The sequence below is a fragment of the Nipponia nippon genome, unplaced genomic scaffold, assembly GCF_047370975.1.
Source record: "Nipponia nippon isolate SJK-2023a ecotype South Korea unplaced genomic scaffold, ASM4737097v1 scaffold_2, whole genome shotgun sequence".
Taxonomy (NCBI): Eukaryota; Metazoa; Chordata; class Aves; order Pelecaniformes; family Threskiornithidae; genus Nipponia; species Nipponia nippon.
In genome coordinates, this window is record NW_028262336.1 from 105,594,991 (window position 1) to 105,612,882 (window position 17,892).

Below are 17,892 nucleotides of genomic sequence, written 5' to 3' on the forward strand. Positions count from 1 at the left end.
ATAATACTCTTTGCCGTGGCAACTCATTTCAGACTGCCACCTCCCATTACAGCTTTGAGCGGTGAAGACGACAGACTTGAGTTACGTGCGGTGCAAGGCCGCTTCTGTTCAATCCGTCATCAGCGCCCCCCGAGACCTCAATCCCCTCCTTTCATCAATATCACCTCATCATTTACATTTGATAGTATTTGAACTGCTGCATACATTAACTACACACAAGTCCTATTTGATAAAACATGTTGGAAGCATTTTCTGCTGTTATATTTCATTTATAACTGCACAAATTCTACAGAAGAATACACTGTAGCCTATTACACAATGACTCTTATGAACATATTAGCAATGTACAATTAAAAGAACATGCAAAGCAAAACACATCATATTAAATGATAAAATAGAATTCTTAATTCTATTTACAGGAGTTTGCTTTATATGGAGTTTACCTGCAGATAAGATCAGTGATTATAGTTAAAGAAATATCTTTAAAACAACAAAGATACTGTCACTTTTCTACTAATTACTTATTACCTCAACTCTTCTTTTACAAGGCACTCAGCTATCCAAATGCAAAAATAAAAAGTCTAGCCTCACAAGGAATAAGAATATCTTTTTGATTAAAGTGAAAAATACATTTCTCTAGCCTTGATTTGCTTATAAATATGGCATCACTGTGTATATTTTATAAAAACTGAAACAAATAAAACCTGACAAAACAATACACTCCGTTGCTCATGATTCTCCCTAGAGACAATAAACATGACCAATAGCCATATTGCTCAGTGAAGTACCAAAAGCTGCATAAACTGCAGCAAAAGAAGATCCTACACAAATATGGTCCACAGGCACAGTGTTAGCTTTTAAAAAATATGCAGTGTATATTATTTAATTGTTATTTTATATCAGTAAACACAGTTATATTTACATAAGCAAGTATGGAAAAACAATCACGCTGTAATTTTTTTCAGTTTTTCAGTGATACTATAGGCAACACAAAATGTTCATAAACCACCACAAGCTAAAATTTATGTTGCTTTCTCAATTAATATTTTAATTAATTCTAATATTATTTCAATATACCATTCAAGGTTTTTCCCCCCCCTAACCTTTGTTTCAGTCCTCATGAAAAGTTATAGGGTCAGGATCTCAAGCCGCTTCTCCTTTGTAATTTGAAAAAAAAAAAGCAACATCACCCATCTTCTGCCTCCAAAGATTGCTACAGTGGTCAAGTAAGTACTTTGAAAACATGAGCAAGCTGCACAGAGAAGCATTTGCTTGAACAGTGGTCAACATTCAGTAATGCAACCATGAGGTGCAACCAGCCAGTTGAGGTCCTGTGGGCTAACATCAGTATTTTTATCAAGTTGCTCACAGTTCAATAACATCCGTTTAGTTGGTGGAAAGAATCTAACACTTCCTGATCTGCTGAGACCTGCCTGAACCTGTCAATTTTCCCTTCATAGTTGTTGGTTTTATTAAAAACCATGATCTACCTCACCCACCAAAATCAGACAGCAGGATCATCTATTTAAGAGAAACAAAATATCCCAACAAAATTGATGTAAATGGGTCTTCTTTTGCCTAAACTTCAACCATTAACACTTTTTTTTGCTAAAGAAGTAAACAATGGCAAGGGCTGACATGGTATAACCTCTGCTACCAAGATACAAACACAGCTGTACACTTTGTACAGAAAACCATGGAATCGCAACTTGGTCAGGAGGGTAACAGGATAGGGAAAAAACAAACCACTAAACTCTCTATCTCCTAAGAGAACTTATTAAGTATGAAATGCCTGCCTAAATCCGTAAGCTCTAGACATGAAACACCTCTCAGATAATTCCATAATTCTGTATTAGCAACTACTAATAATGATGTTTAAAATGGAGAAGCAGTCACATTGTTGCAAGAAGAATCTACTGGAGGTGCTCACACTAAATACAGGTTATGGCCAACCTACTGCATCCCTTTAGAGTTTTAATGCTTTCTTATAAAGCTATAATTCAGAAATACAGAATAAAACTAATGTCTTCAATCATCTTGATGTTGAGTTCCCTCTAACGATGAAAAAGTCATCTCATGAGGTGAAACGCTCTTAATTTAGGTGTCTAGCACTTTGTGAATTAACAACAATCCTGTGAATTAAGTATTTTTCTTAATTGACCGAGGTAGAAATTTAGTTGAATAGGTTCAACTAAAGTAACCTTCTGGTGGTTACAGCTAGGTGCTATTAATTCTACACGCAGCACAAATTTTTGTACTGCTTAATGTACTAGAATGTGTTCTGGAATATGATGGTTCCTCACAGAGGATAAGGAAAAATTCCTAACTGTATAGGAAAAAAAATATTTTTCACTTCACATTGAAATCACTATAAAATCAAAATACACAGATTGATGAACAAAAAAAAAATCCTCTTAATGAAATAGTTGCTAAATGAGCTTTCTCTGGAATGGCCTTAAGATCTAAAATATTATTAGAAAGGCATATATTCATTGCTTCTAAAGCACATTTCACTTTTCCTATCTTGATCCAATCTTCTTTGTTACAACAGATGCTATCTTACTGTTTATTGAATTATTTCAGAAAAGCAGCCTCAGTACTAACATATATACACAGACAAAAAGGCATCAGCTTTTCTATGGAATTCATAACGAAAAAGTGCTTCTTCACTTTTATTCCAAAATTCTCATGTATCTTCTTGCACTTTACATTACGCTGAAAACATTGATTGTGTATTCTTTTTCTTAAGACTTTAATGAAGACTTTTCTGATGTCTTTGCAGGTTTTCTGTAAATGCAGATGGATTTTTCTCATAAAGCACAACATAGCTGTTTTCTTGTTTTATTTTTTATTTCCTCCAGAATTTTAATTCTTGTACCTGCGTGATGAACTAATATATTTCTACAACTTTGCTTAAAATTTTGAGACATGTTTTACCATATCTTTGAGTTAAGTCTTGATTCCATTTTTTACTTTTTAAAAACATTTTTATGAAGAAATTGCAGGGATCTTGTCATACTGGAAAATGTAACCACATCAACTCGTAAGAGTTAGCTCTTTGCACAGGTGAAGATTGAACCCACAATGGATCACGTTACCCTTCTTCGGGAAGGATGTTGTCAATTGCACATCTTATCACAGCTTCTATGTTCAGGATAACTGAGATTGACTGGGCATTTAAAGAAAAGTATATTCATTAGAAGCTGGGAAGCTACAGCCTAAAAAGAGAAACAAAGGACTCTTTGTGGAAATGTTCAGCAGTTTATTTTTAAACACTAATTTCTGAGCACATTTGCTGTTTAAAAACCTAAAAGGAAACTGGTTTCCACCATGACCATGCAAACAATTTGCCACGGTCAAAGAATTTCAGTACCAGAAAACAGTGCAATGATGGATCCAACTAAGATTTAAGCCTTTGAAAAAATATTCGACTGAATTTCTGCAGTCTGTTCTATATCAGCAGATATTACCCCTTCTCCTCACTAAAATGCTGTTTTAAAGGAAAAAAAGATTTTATTGCAAAAATATTTCTTTACAACAGACTTGTTTTCCAAGTACCTCATAGAGTTTTATTCACTGCTGACAGAGAAAAACTAGGTGAATTACTTTTGTCTATACTATACGGTCCGTTTTGGTAACACAGGAAAGGAGAAGTAATGCAGCTGTTTTTTAACATAGTCTAATACAAACGAATAGAAGAATAACCATGTTTTAAAAAAAAATTCTTCAAACTTCTAAATTACATCAATATAAAATAATTAATCCAGCCATATACCTGTCAAATGAGTGAAACTGCATGGGAAGAATAGCCTGAGCTTCTCTCTTCAGTGCAGGATCTGGGTAAGGGATAGGATCCGGACCACATTCTGCAATTTCAACAGGGGCTGCCACAAGACTTTTCAGTATTTCCTTGACATTGATGCCTTTACTTTGGCTGATACTGGATATCGATGATGCAGGTTTCAGGATTTCACTGGGGCTTTCCGTTAAGCTCTCCTGAGATTTCTTCACTTCTGAAGACAAAGTAGACAACAGCTCACTCATAGCATCAGGGCCTGTGCTGGTCTCCAAGTCTGTCCCATTCAAAATATTAGGCATCTGCTCATCTCCAATTCCAGAATCTGTATGAGGAATAGAGCTTTCCAGCTGAATATCTTCAACTGGTGTTGGTGTTTCTTTATCTTTGATATTTTCTGGAAATACAGTTGGTGTCTCTGCAGTGAAATAGAGATTATGAACAATATTTATAACTTAGTTTGATTTGTGTTCCTAAAAATATGATCATAAGGTGTTACAAGACAGAAATGTGTTAGAAATCTCACAAACCTTAGTAGTTTAAACCTGAAAAACTCATTTTACATACAAAATATTTTGCTTTCAACAGCTGTTTGGCATATATAAAGGCTTGGAAGAGGGAGCCCAAAGTTGCATTATGCAAGCTCAGTGACATTTAGAAATTACAGCCCACTACTCACAGAGTAATCAAATAGCAAAATACTGCCAGCAAAAACAACATTAAAAATTACAACCTATCAACTGCATATCTGTATGATCTGTGAGACTACTGGAAGAGAAAAATGCAATCATTTATGCTTTAGGATTACTATAAAATTTAGTCTTTTTATTGCTGTCAGCAAATATTAAGCTTGCATTCAGAAGAAAACTGCTAGACCTTTTGTTTGCTTTGTCTTTTGTTTAAAATGTGTATTATACACACTTTTACACATATATCATTACATTGAATACAAATTTATTTATACATGAATGAAAAATAGAAGTGTTATTGTTGATTCCTTAGATAACTCCCCTTTCCCCACAAAAGGTAAAATAATGTAATTCTTCCAGGCAAATGTTAAGAACAAAATAAACACAGCTTTATAGAGACAGGTAAGTGAAATCTGTTGAGTTTGGAACATTTCCCGACTGAAATGGACTCTACAACATCTTGTAACTAAGAAAAGCGTACCTCTATTAATTACTTCAGTGAAACAGACACAACAACTTCATTAAATACAGATAATTTGCTATGTTTAGTGGAAAGTTAGCTAGAGTTGTGAATAACTTCCATATTCATCTTTTTGGTTACTTTTTTTTAGAGCAACAGACTGTGGCTATTTTTAATGACAAAAAGCTTGTACTCAAATCAATTTTTTAATTTATTTTCAAACTACCTTATTTTCATTGGATCACTTGTCTTGATTATACAATTTAACTGGTCTATATATAAAATAAGAACACTTTTTTTTTTTTGATGGTTCTGATATAGCAGTTTAGGTATTATGGAAAATATTTTACAACATACTTAGATGAAGCTCTGCCCTTCTGACTATTCCAAACAAAACGTGCTTCAACAATGTAACTTTAATAACAATCACATAACTTATTACCAATTGTTTGATACAGTCAGGTGTAAAATATGTACATATTTACCACATGGGCATAAGTGTGCATGTATGCACGTGCACATAAAAAATTCTGTATGAGATTATTTATGTGTTTGAACTAATGGTAGTGTAAACCTCTTCATGTGCACAAGTATTAACAAACAGATATAGATAGAACAGAAGAGGCTTTTAAAAATACAAAGCGGAATAATCCATTATAAGGAGTATTGTTCTCTTCTTTTAACAGCTATAAACGCTGAAGCCACTTCCTTCTTCTCTTTCTCCTAAGTGCCTTAAACACATCTTATCAAATAGATATGAACCCTGCTTTGTGAAGCAGGAAGTAGAAACTGGATTTATGAGCTGCATAAAATGCACTTAGCATCTGCCAGGTCAGGAAGTAAAAAAATCCATATCTGCTTAGTACTGCCTATATTTGGCACAGAAGGACATCTGATCCACAGAATGATCCTAATGAATTTTCTGCTTGTTTGTCTCTTTAAACTTCATCTATACAAAGATAACACTTCCCAACTGAAGGGAAGAGTAAGACTGGACTGCCAGTCAAGCAGATTGTTGCCCTTGTAATGCATGGTAAGTAAAATAGCATAAGGCTCCATTATTATGTAAATGAAAAGAGGACACTGAAAAAAGAAGACAGTCCACTACATGGTAAAGCTAGAGAAATGTGGTTGTGAAAATTCAAATACCCTAACTAAATCAAAGAAAGATTTTAATGTATTAAAATCAAGGGAATGAACTGACTCCAAGAAAATTTGAAAGAAACAGTCTATGAAATTACTGGTCTAGTAGCAAGTACTCTTGCCAAACAGTTAAGTGGAGATAGCAACATACAACTGGAGAAAACCACACACGGTTTCTCTTTTTAAGAAAGGAGAAAAAATGATCTGGACAACTACAAGCCTTCAACAGTAAGCAAGATTTCAGGATTTATTTTGGAGTAAAAAATAGCAATGGAATGAAACAAGACAGATTACAAAATGCTTTTGCTAAAAGAGCTTTTTAAATATTTATTGCTCAAAGAAAATAAGGGCCAATGTAATAAAATTCAGTAAAGCTGGGGTTGTCACAACAGATAGCAATTTAGTCAGGAGAACCTGGAAATTAATAGATGGTGGGAAAAGAAAATGGCTAAGAAGGAGCCATCAAATAGTTTCAAAAGAAAAAACATCAACCTGAGGAAAACTACCATGGCGGTTATCTTGTTTAAAATTTGAATAAAGATTTCAGGTGAAAAAGTAAAAACATTCTGGTGAAATTTGCTGACGACAAAGTTACAAGGTACAATTGATGCACAGAAGGATGATTATAAGAAGGCATTATGACAGAACTGCAAATTACATTTAATAGTGAAAGCTATGCATCCAGTGACTAACACAAAGATTCTCATTATAACTGGAATTCATCACCTGGAAATGACTGAAGAAAAGGACCTGGATACATCAATCACTGGTAACTATTGAGTTACCAATACAACACTGCCATGGAAAAGGCAAATGTGATTCCCAACTTTTCTGAAGAAATAGCTCCTGCAACAGTTAAGTATTAATGGCATTAGAGAAGGCTTTGGTAGGGTTCATTATGGAATACTGTGTACGCTGTTATATTTGAGGAAGATGGATATGCCACTATGTAGCTCCACCATGATCAACTGTTGCAGAAAAAGAGTTTGGCTGATATAATCTGGCCAAACTAATACTGAGAGGGTATACGACTGCTATTATACATATATTTTCAGGATGCAAACTCCAGAAAAAGGATTTAAGCTAAATGGAAGTGTTGGCATGAGAAAAACTGAGTGCAAACTCACCAGGAATAACTTTAGATTGAGAAGTGACAGCCATGACTACGGAATTAAAGTCTGGAATAGCCTTCCAGTTAGAGTAGCAAGTTCAAAAATCAGAACTAATTTCAAGACTCTATAAATAGGACTGTACTTAATTACTCTGACAGGTGCCTTGTAATCCTTTGTTCCCAAATGAGAATAAAATACCTAGAGGATTGCACCATTTGAAGTTAAAAATGGAAGGAAAATTAAATTTGTGGATATAGAGTTTAGATATGACATACTATACAATACATAGCACTAATTAAAATGATTTAGGAAAAAAATAGCAAGAGAAGTTATTCTATATACAGGTAAGTGTATGGATACTTCATGTTCACAGAAACCAGAATTGTGTCTTTACTTTTCTTAGCGTCTCCAGTATCTATATGAATACACTGCACTAAGCCAATTAAGCTTACTCTGATTTATCACCATGAATAACAATCTCGAAAAACTACCTAAATCCAATGCTTTAACTCTCATTTTTAAAACATCAAGCAAGATAAATGAATAAGGGTTTAAAAGGTCCAATTCACTTTTTGTAAATCAAAGGAAAATAAGTTCAGAACAGATAAGGCTGATTAATAATTGCCTCTTAAATAAGAATACTAGTAAATTAGTATGTGTGAAATTCAGATAAATATGTCTGAAAAGACATATTATAAGACCTTCTGGATCAGCATTATTATTAGTACTATTTTAGGTAAATTATAAACTCCTGAGCATGAGTCACAAAACCCAACCAATTTTAGTTACAATACTGCATATCCATAAGTTTTATTCTATGTTCATTTATATGGTGTCATACCACTTCTGTAGCCTTCAGAATTCAGGAATAAAGAATCAGTACTGAATTCTGATTCATAATGTTATTTACTAAAAATCTTAAACTGGTAATGCATATGCTTTTGTAAAAATCCAAAATACTTAAAACAACTTAGCAAAATGATAAACATGAACAGAAGCAAAAATATAACTGATTGCATCTGTCTATGTTATAACATTGTGACAGTAAGCCTGTAAATTTTCCGCAAACTTCATCAGTTTTCTGCAGCACAAGGCCATGTCAGTAGACACAGCAGAAACATTACTAGACCTAGCGATCTTAACCCTGTCAGAAACAGGCAGTTGGAAGCCAGATGCCTCCTTCTTACTGTTTTTCATTGTAACTAATGAGTTCATCCACTACATTATGGGAAAAATATGGGCTTAAGTTAACTAAATGACATATTGTATATCTAGTGACCTCATCCGTCACACTCCTTCCCTAAAATATCTTGTTTGCTTGTGATTTATGAAGTGTATTGTAATTGTTTTAACCTACTGAGTTACCTAAATAGTTCCTGCACTACTTCCAAATGCCTAAAAATACAAAAAGCGCTCATGTTTATTACTTAAATAATGAGACACTTCATGTCTGTGGTAAATACATACACTTTTGCCTTTACAAAAAAAAGACAAGACAAAATATTCTGCTTTTAATATTTATTTACTATAAAAAATGGAAAAATTGTGTGTATATTCCTATGGTCTTTTTTCTTTTTAATTTGATTAACCCCTCCTACTAGATATAAATCAGATGAAAATTTTCAAAAGTAAAAAAAGTATCAAAATTATTATTTTTAACTGCTTACAATATGGCTGAAAATGTATTTGAAAGTCACACTATCCCAAATCATTGTCAAATTTCTGCTGCAAACAATATAACAACGTTTGGTAACGGAAGGTTTGGGGCAATCTTGATACAGGAGTTACTGCCACCTTTCAGTCTGCACGTGCACTGGAAAATTTATGAGTTGTTTTCTGTATCTTAAGGCATTGATAATAATCTTATTAGCTGCCTTTTATAGACCCCTTTGTAGTATTGAACAAACTTTCAGGGACAGTACAGTACTAGCTGAAAATGCTTTCAATCCAACCAGGCAGTGATATTACAGCTACCTCCATAGGTGGCAGAGTCAACTAATCCATTCCTAAGCTCTAGGCTGTACAGTCAGAGTGAAAAATCTTTCATAGCAACATCAATCTACTAGTTTTCATACATGAGAAGCAGTACAATTAAACTGAGATGAGAAACTAAGTATGGGGACAGAATCAAAGAGTAATAAGAGTCTGATTTAAAAGTCCATTGAAAGGAGTAACCAAGAATGGAGTTGCCATGGAAATTTATACTGTGTCATAGCACTTCTGTCTGTCTAACAGAGCTCCAGTAATCATGCTGGAGGTGGAAGTAGAGTGCATGTCACAGCAGCATCTGGCTGGGAAGAGTGAAAGCCACAAGCAGGGATAACCCAGGGCTCCAACATGAACGGCTGAGGGCAGGGGGAGCATAGCTGAAAACTGAGGGACTGGGGAAGGTCAGATATGAAAGACTCTGGGGTGGCTTGGCAATTGGAAGGGCACATATCTTGAGATAGGAGATTTAAGACAAAGGGTTGGCAGCTTCCCTTTAACCAGAGCGGATTTGTGAGGAGAAGGATGTTGCTCTGGATCAGGAAAAATAGAGAGGCTCTGAAATGGGAAAGAAATGGACCAGGAGAGACTTAGGATGGGGAAATCAAGGTTGGGAAGTGATGAAGAGCCTGCATGGCAGAGGACAGAGTTCTCAGCCATTTTTCACAGCTGGACATCTGTAAGTATGTCTTCTCTTTTTGCTCATGGAAATTGCTTCTGTTTGCTCAAATTCCTCAAAGTCTTATCATTTGTTTCTTTCCCCACAGTCACTCCTGGACTCAGGCAGGCACACAGGGCAGCTCCTTCTACTTTGACCAAAGAAAGAGTATTAAAAGAGCCACTTATGACAGACATAACTCTTGATCTGTTTAGGCAATGTCTTTAATCAATGTCTTGATTCTTCCTTACTAATCAAACCTCCTTCACTCAGTGTGTCAGATAAGACAACTGTACATCAGCCTGATCGATTACCTGGTTGCCAAACAAAATGCCAGTAGTCCTAAAACAATACATTACCAAGGCATTAACTAAAAAAGACATAAGATAAAATAAATTTAAGAAAATGAAAAGTTATATTAAAGAAATGTCAACTTCAGAGTATAAAACCAGCTGTTTACATTTGAAACAAAAAACAAATACAAATTAGGAACAATATGGTAATCTGTTTTTCTTTCTAGGTGAATTTCCCTAGTTTTTGTCAGTTTCTATTTTTTTATTTATTTTTTATGTTTGTCTAGTGTGAACTCAAAAAACACATAATGAAAAAAATAGATGAGTTGGCAGTTATATATGATAATATCTGTATTTCTGAACCGCTCTGAGAAGGATAATGTTTTTGTGATTAGATGTTTCTTGCAAAATTAATAAAAAAAAAATCTGTCCCCTAGGTTACACCGTCCAGCCACAAAAGTTAACAGTAAAGCACAGAGTATGTTCCATAGATATGATGAAACATATACCAAAATTTTTTTTTATTAAGCAGTACTTTGAAAAACCAAAGAACATTTAAAACATCTGTAATTTGTACAAACAAATGAAAATATTGTTACTTTCCAAAAAAACCCTATTACAACTGCTTCATGCATACATAATGATTGATAAACTAATAATGAAATATATGTGCAAACCTCTCTTCTGATGCCTTAAGTAGTTGGTGAAGGGCAATAAATATTAGATCAAGATCTATTTATTACTATCCCATGATCTTCAAATGTACATACTCTCAGAGGCAGTTGGAATAGACAGCATATATTTCATCAGAAAACCAATATGATAATTTTGAGCAGCAGGCAGAAATTCAGTAGAATTTGAATTTTATGGTTCTCATGATTATCATTCATGCCCCTTCTAACATTTCACTCAGTTTCTTGAAAACATATGTACAACTAGATTTTGAGGAAAAGGGAGCCATGAATTTTGTCAGGATTTTGTGGACGCAAAGGATATTTTCACAAGCAATGAAATTAGTCCTTTAGTCCACTTTGCATAGCTAAGACTACTACCCTTATGCAAAATATTTAGTTTAAAAATAGTCTAGAAATCTCTATGCTACTACATTAGGAATACAAACAACAGTGTAGCAACATACACGGGTTTATGAAAGGCAAGTCCTGCTTGACTAACCTGATCTCCTTCTATGACAAGGTGACCCGCTTAGCGGATGAGGGAAAGGCTGTGGATGTTGCCTACTTGGACTTTAGTAAGGCCTTTGACAATGTTTCCCACAGCATTCTCCTGGAGAAACTGGCTGCTCATGGCTTGGATGGGTGTACTCCTTACCGGGTAAAAAACTGGCTGGATGGCCAGGCACAAAGAGTGGTGGTGAATGGAGTTCAATCCAGTTGGCAGCCACTCACAAGTGGCGTTCCCCAGGGCTCGGCACTGGGGCCAGTTCTGTTTAATATCTTTACCAATGATCTGGACAAGGGGATCGAGTGCACCCTCAGTAAGTTTGCAGACAACACCAAGCTGGCCGGGAGTGTTGATCTGCTGGAGGGTAGGAAGAGTCTACAGAGGGATCTGGACAGGCTGGATCGATGGGCCGAGGCCAACTGTATAAGGTTCAACAAGGCTAAGTGCCGGGTGCCGGGTCCTGCACTTGGGTCACAACAACCCCATGCAATGCTACAGGCTTGGGGAAGGGTGGCTGGAAATCTGCCTGGCAGAAAAGGACCTGGGAGTGTTGGTGTTGGTCAACAATCCGGCTGAACATGAGCCAGCAGTGTGCTCAGGTGGCCAAGAGGGCCAATGGCATCCTGGCTTGTATCAGGAATAATGTGGCCAGCAGGTCTAGGGAGGTGATAGTGCCCCTGTACTCGGCACTGGTGAGGCCACACCTCGAGTACTGTGTTCAGTTTTGGGCCCCTCACTACAAGAAGGACACTGAGGTGCTGGAGCATGTCCAAAGAAGGGCAATGAAGTTGGTGAAGGGTCTAGAGCACAAGTCTTCTGAGGAGCGGCTGAGGGAGCTGGGGTTGTTTAGTCTGGAGAAGAGAAGGCTGGGGGAACACCTTATTGCTCTCTACAACTACCTGAAAGGAGGTCGTAGAGAGGTGGGTGTTGGTCTCTTCTTCCAAGTAACAAGCAATAGGACAAGAGGAAATGGCCTCAAGTTGTGCCAGGGGAAGTTTAGGTTGGATATTAGGAAAAACTTCTTTACCAAAAGGGGAGTCAGGCATTGGAACAGGCTGCCCAGGGAAGTGGTTGAGTCTCCATCCTTGGAAGTATTTAAAAGACATGTAGATGTGGTGCTTACTGACATGGTTTAGTGGAGGACTTGGCAGTGCTACGTTGCCGGTTGGACTTGATGATCTTAAGGGTCTTTTCCAACCTTAAAAGATTCTATGATTCTATAGAATACCCAGAGTACTGTGCACCTATGAGATCAGAAAAACTTGAAGAACTTGTCTTCAAAGAAAAAAGGCTATTTGTGCAACTTTTTAATATAGTTCGTTCAGTCAAGAAAAAAAATCAATAGCTTTCAGTCCATCCACAGCATATACCTTTAAGAAATCTGTTCTTTTACAGTGCTTTGGCAAAAATACAGACAGTGATATCAAGGGAGTTCAAAAGCCAATCCATTTTTGACGAAATGTTGTGATAAGCTACATACTGATTTTCTTCCCACAATATCTTATAAGGTGAATTGCACTGTTGCAATGCTTTAATTTCTGAAACACTCCTGAATAATGCTAAGTGGAAACATCAATTGTCAACTGAAAATATCTTTCCATTATTTGGTTAACATTAATTGTGTTCTCAGTAATTAAGAGGCTGCCAGCTGAAGTGTAAAAAAAGATTATTCACACTTTTCCACTGCTGGAGATGTGGAAGCACCATTGAAAGAAACAATAGTCCAATAAACCTTGAAGGTAGGGAAGGATAGCTTCAATAATGACCAGAATTGAGAAAACTCATCTTAAGTGATCGTGACCACCATAGCTAAAACTACTTCAAATTCATAGTTGTAATTTAAAGAGGATGCTTGGTTTTACATAATAAGGCTGATTAGCTACTATTAACAGAAGATACCATGCTCCTCTATTTCTCCTGTGTCTTATTCCAATGGCAAGATATTTCTTCTCTCAAAATATGTACTGATTACCCTCTACCTGGTAAGAGAAAGGGCTACTCTCAATTTTTCAGTCTTGACTTCCACACATTCCAGATATAATAGAGATATTTTCATACCAATTTTGGGAAAATATCCCTATCGTAGCAGAGAAATCAACCCAGAACAAAACATTATTTTCTAAACTATTGCCATTGCTGCCATTCCAGAAACACAAATTTCAGTATTTTATGCTCAGTTCACAAAGGTAGCTCTTGCTGACCAAAGGGACAAAGGCAAAGACCGTTAATGATGTCTTGACTAATACAATTTTATCTTAAAATGGCTTTGGGAAATGGCAAGTTCCACTTTCAGAATATGCCATTGTTAGATGCCTTATAAGAGTCTTGATAACCCTTCTACAAAGACCTGAACCTCCTCTGACGTTAGGATTAATTTCATGTATTTGCTTGCAAAATAAAACAGAAGAAGCTTGTGTGCCTTCCACAGGAAGTAGCTTTGTTTAGTGGGACTATCTTCATCCTACTGAATTTGAAAGGAAGCTTTTCAATGGACTTGGAAATCATCTCCCATCACCACGAGTAGAGATTAAGCTCTAGCACTGCTTCCCTACTAAATACAACACAGCTAGGATTTCTCACACAAGATCTTTGTGGAAGATGTTGCTAAAGATGAAAGGCAAAGATTTTTATAAAGGAGCTTGCTAGTACTTCAGACTGCATGAACAGTCTCCTTCGAGGATCTCAAGCACTCAGCAGGCAAAAAAGGAGACTTTACTTATAAAACAAAAGAACAAAACCGAAAATCCCCTCAACCATACAATGAAACAAATCAGTATTCAAAAATACTTTACAATGAAGGACAGTGCAGTCTAGTGGCATTGCATGCTGTTAGGTAGAGAAGAAATAACAGGCTATTGGAGGGACAATAATATACATCGCTTGGATTTATTAGATGCCAGGTACAAAGGGAACGTGCCTGCCAATCATTAGGTTGAAGACATGTAATTGTTCAGACGGATATAAAGTTCCTGCTTTCAAACCATATACATGTAGTTCTCATAAAGAAGAATATGTATCTATGAACACGTATGTAACAAATTATAGCTATCTATGGGATGGGAATATTACTAAGGCACATAATATCGTTAGACTGGATTAAGTGTCTGAGATCAAAGAATTTCATGCCAGCTTTTGTCATAAAGCAAGTTTTGTGTCTGGAGTTCAGTTAAGCCTAGTCAAAGGAGTCACAATTAATGTGACCAAGGCAGAGGTCTACAATGACATCTATAGTGAGTGGAAAGAGATAGGGATTTCTAGTGCCCAATTTATCTCTCTTTTACGTAGATCTCTAAAGCAGGCCAGATGAATTGTACCCTAAATGTGCCCTAACTTCTTTCCACCTATTATAAAGGGAGTCTAGGATGACTAGCTCAGACATTAATTCACTACTGATATTTTCCAGAAAGTACAACTCACATATGACTAATGATTTTGAGAAAAAACCTGAAAATCTAGTACAGAGCTTTTGGTCATACTGCAATACCCATAGTCACAGAGATAGCGAGAATGTTAATGTTGCAATTATTTTTGACTACTCAGGTAAAAACAACTCTCCCCTTCTGGCAAAGACATTTTTAGTGCTATTCCCATCTTTACTACTCCTCCTTATTTTAATTATGTTGAAGAACTTCTCTTCATCACAGTCAGTTGAAGAAATCTGATGAACCAAAAGGTCTGTAGGCCAGGTAACTTTTTAGACCACTTGACAAGCTCTTCCATGTAAATAATTTTTGGTTTAAAGTCTCCATTTTGAAATCTTCACAAATGCAGAGAAACAGCCATTTGACATCCCAAAAGTCTAATTCATTCTAATTCTTTGGTATTGTGAACAGAAAGAAGCAAGTCTGGCAACATTTACTTTGTAGGACTGTGTTTCTCTGACATTCTTCAGATGCAAGATAATAGTTGTGATCTGCCATTTTCCTTGAGACTGTGATAATAAATTACTCCAAAGAGTAATACTATATATGGCCTAAACTGATAAGAGAGAGAGCTTTCTTTTCATTTTGCAAGTTCTGCTTTGTCTGACTAAGCACAGACTATTTTAGAAGTATTGCAGACCCTTTAAAGTTATCAAAAACTAGTAGGAGAAACCCAAGCACTTGTGACAAGCTTATGACAAGGAGTAAATCTACAGATAGAGACACACTTTTCTCCTCCCCATGGATCAGCTTAGGAAAAAAAAATATAGAAGTATAGAACATTATAAAGAAATAAACATTTTTATTGTTAAATGGTAGTCATGGGCACAATCAGTTTATTTTTTCCTTACTGGGTGTGTTCTTTCCCCTTTAAGCACAATAAGATAACATATAGCTTGTCAACAATATTTGATTAACGGTAAAAGAAATATTAAATCCTTATTTTACCACGTGCAAATATTTGTAAGTAAAGGTAGAACATATTTCTCTGCAAATCATATTTTAAAGTTTTTTAATTCAATACTACGTTTTATTTGTATATAATATCGTCAATAAACTAGGCATAGGTCAACATTGTATATGATGAGAACGTAAAATTTTCGTATCAAGTAAAATGATGTTTAAAATTCCTGCAACCTGCACTTGACAGCAGCTGTAGTTGCTCATAAGAAGCATACACCAATCACATACTGTAATGCGCCTGAGGCAGGTAGGGTCTCACACAGCCTTAAATATATTTTAACTAAAGGTATTGTTCCATGTAGAGAAAAAAAAAGCAGCATCACTAAGAACAAAATCAATACCTGGTCAGGTAATTAGATTCCATCCACTAAACCCAGATTTCTTTCAAGCAGCCAGTCTCTCTCCTTTAATTCATAGAGATCTGTCCCAAAGAAGTCTTGTACAGTTCTAACAATAATGATACAGTTTGCTATATTGAATTGGACTGACAAAGAATGAATCCTTTATATTTATTTAGTGTCATGTGGAATGACTGAAATATAGAGGCTTCACTTCCACGTAACAACTGAATTTTTATCCATTTTCAATAAATAGGATTTTGCTTTCAAAATATGTATTTACTTTTAAATGCTACATTAAACCACTCTATAATATGTTAAAATACCTTAAAATTTAAAATAATATTCAAGTATTACATGCTTGCTGCCAACATCTGAAAGCATGTGAGATCACTAAAAGGAAACCAATTGGCTTAGCCACTGGAATGAAAGATTCTTGAAATGACAAAACAGGTTTTCACTTTTAGCCTTTTCTGACGGTGTTGGCAATTTTTTTCATTTCACTTCCTGCTAATGTTGTTCAAAACTGAGGAACTGGGTTCAGAATAAAAAAAGCAAAAACATTTTTCTTCTCTAATGGGTGAAGCAGTTAGGTATAAGAGGCTGAGAACTCATAGAGTTAAAACCTTGAAGGATGTGATGATATCAACAAATAAAATAACTAACTACAGATAACATTTCCTTTATTGACTATTTTTTTTCTAAAGCCAAAACACTTTTATTTTGTATCCTGCTCACACTTTTACTTTAGCTCTATTGTACTATTTTAAAAACAAAACTATATTTTACTTGAACTCAAGGAAAAACAAGTACTATAGACAATAGTATAGAGGACACAATTCTTAAAAAATGCTTTATCTGAAATATTTTGGTGAGTTTGTATGGCTGCCTCCATTTCTTCTTAAACTTTTTTTCTGTTTTTGTTACATATATTTTATTCATGTGCTATATGTGGATAAGAAGAAAAACTATTTGGTTTCCCCTTCCTTTTGCCACCCATTATATCAAATGTCAAACTTTGTACAAATAGCAATATAATCTCATTTATGTTGCATAATTTATTTTTATTGTATTAAATTTAATAAAAATTAAAATGTCTTTCAATAACTGTGTTTTGAGGCAGTCTAACCAATCCTAGTTTTCACGCAAATGTGGTTAAAAATAAAATATCCTATGCCTGATACACAGAAACATGCTCTAAATGCAAAAAAAAAAAAAAAAAAAAAGATGAGAAAGCAATATTTAATGAAGTTTTAGGGGTTTATTCTGTAGTACAACATAGTAATGTCATACTCTTCTGAACTAAGAGCAAGCGATTCCTTTTTTTATCAATGATGGATTAAATCATACAAATGCAACTATGTCACAACAAAGAATATTACATCAGCAAATTGAATGATCAAAATTATTTTTTTTCTTTGGATGGAAGACAATAGTCTTATTAATCAAAATCACAAACCCTTGCGTACTAGTTGTTAGAATTTAAAGCGATTTATAATATACATATATGCACACACCAAAGTTTAAGAAATGCCAGATTAACATAGTGATAGTTTAAGTTGATGTAATGAATTTTTTTGAGAATTTATAATGCTCCCAGAACACCTTATGATACCAAAGTAGGAAGTTAACTATTTCTGTTCTTTATAAACAGGATGCAATTTTAAATCTCTTAGGCTTTTTATAAATCAATCTTTTTACCCATTGAGATTTTTCAAAATTACACCAAGAACTTTTTCATCAGATTAAATGTTTTAACCTATTTTACATTTCTGTATTCACAGCACAGTGCATGCAAATAAATGGGGAAATGTACATGCAAACTTGGCTGAAGTTACACTCATGTAATG

General features: G+C 35.1%; 1 protein-coding gene across 7 annotated transcripts in view; it reads right to left on the reverse strand.

The window, feature by feature from the left end:
• Positions 1-17,892, reverse strand: part of NBEA (neurobeachin) — a 513,742-nt gene that overhangs the window by 305,088 nt on the left and 190,762 nt on the right. For all 7 annotated transcript variants that reach the window (XM_087756962.1, XM_087756961.1, XM_087756957.1 and 4 more), the window contains one exon: positions 3,776-4,214. In XM_087756962.1, the coding sequence (XP_087613088.1) occupies positions 3,776-4,214 (439 nt within the window). The remainder of the gene's footprint in view (positions 1-3,775; positions 4,215-17,892) is intronic.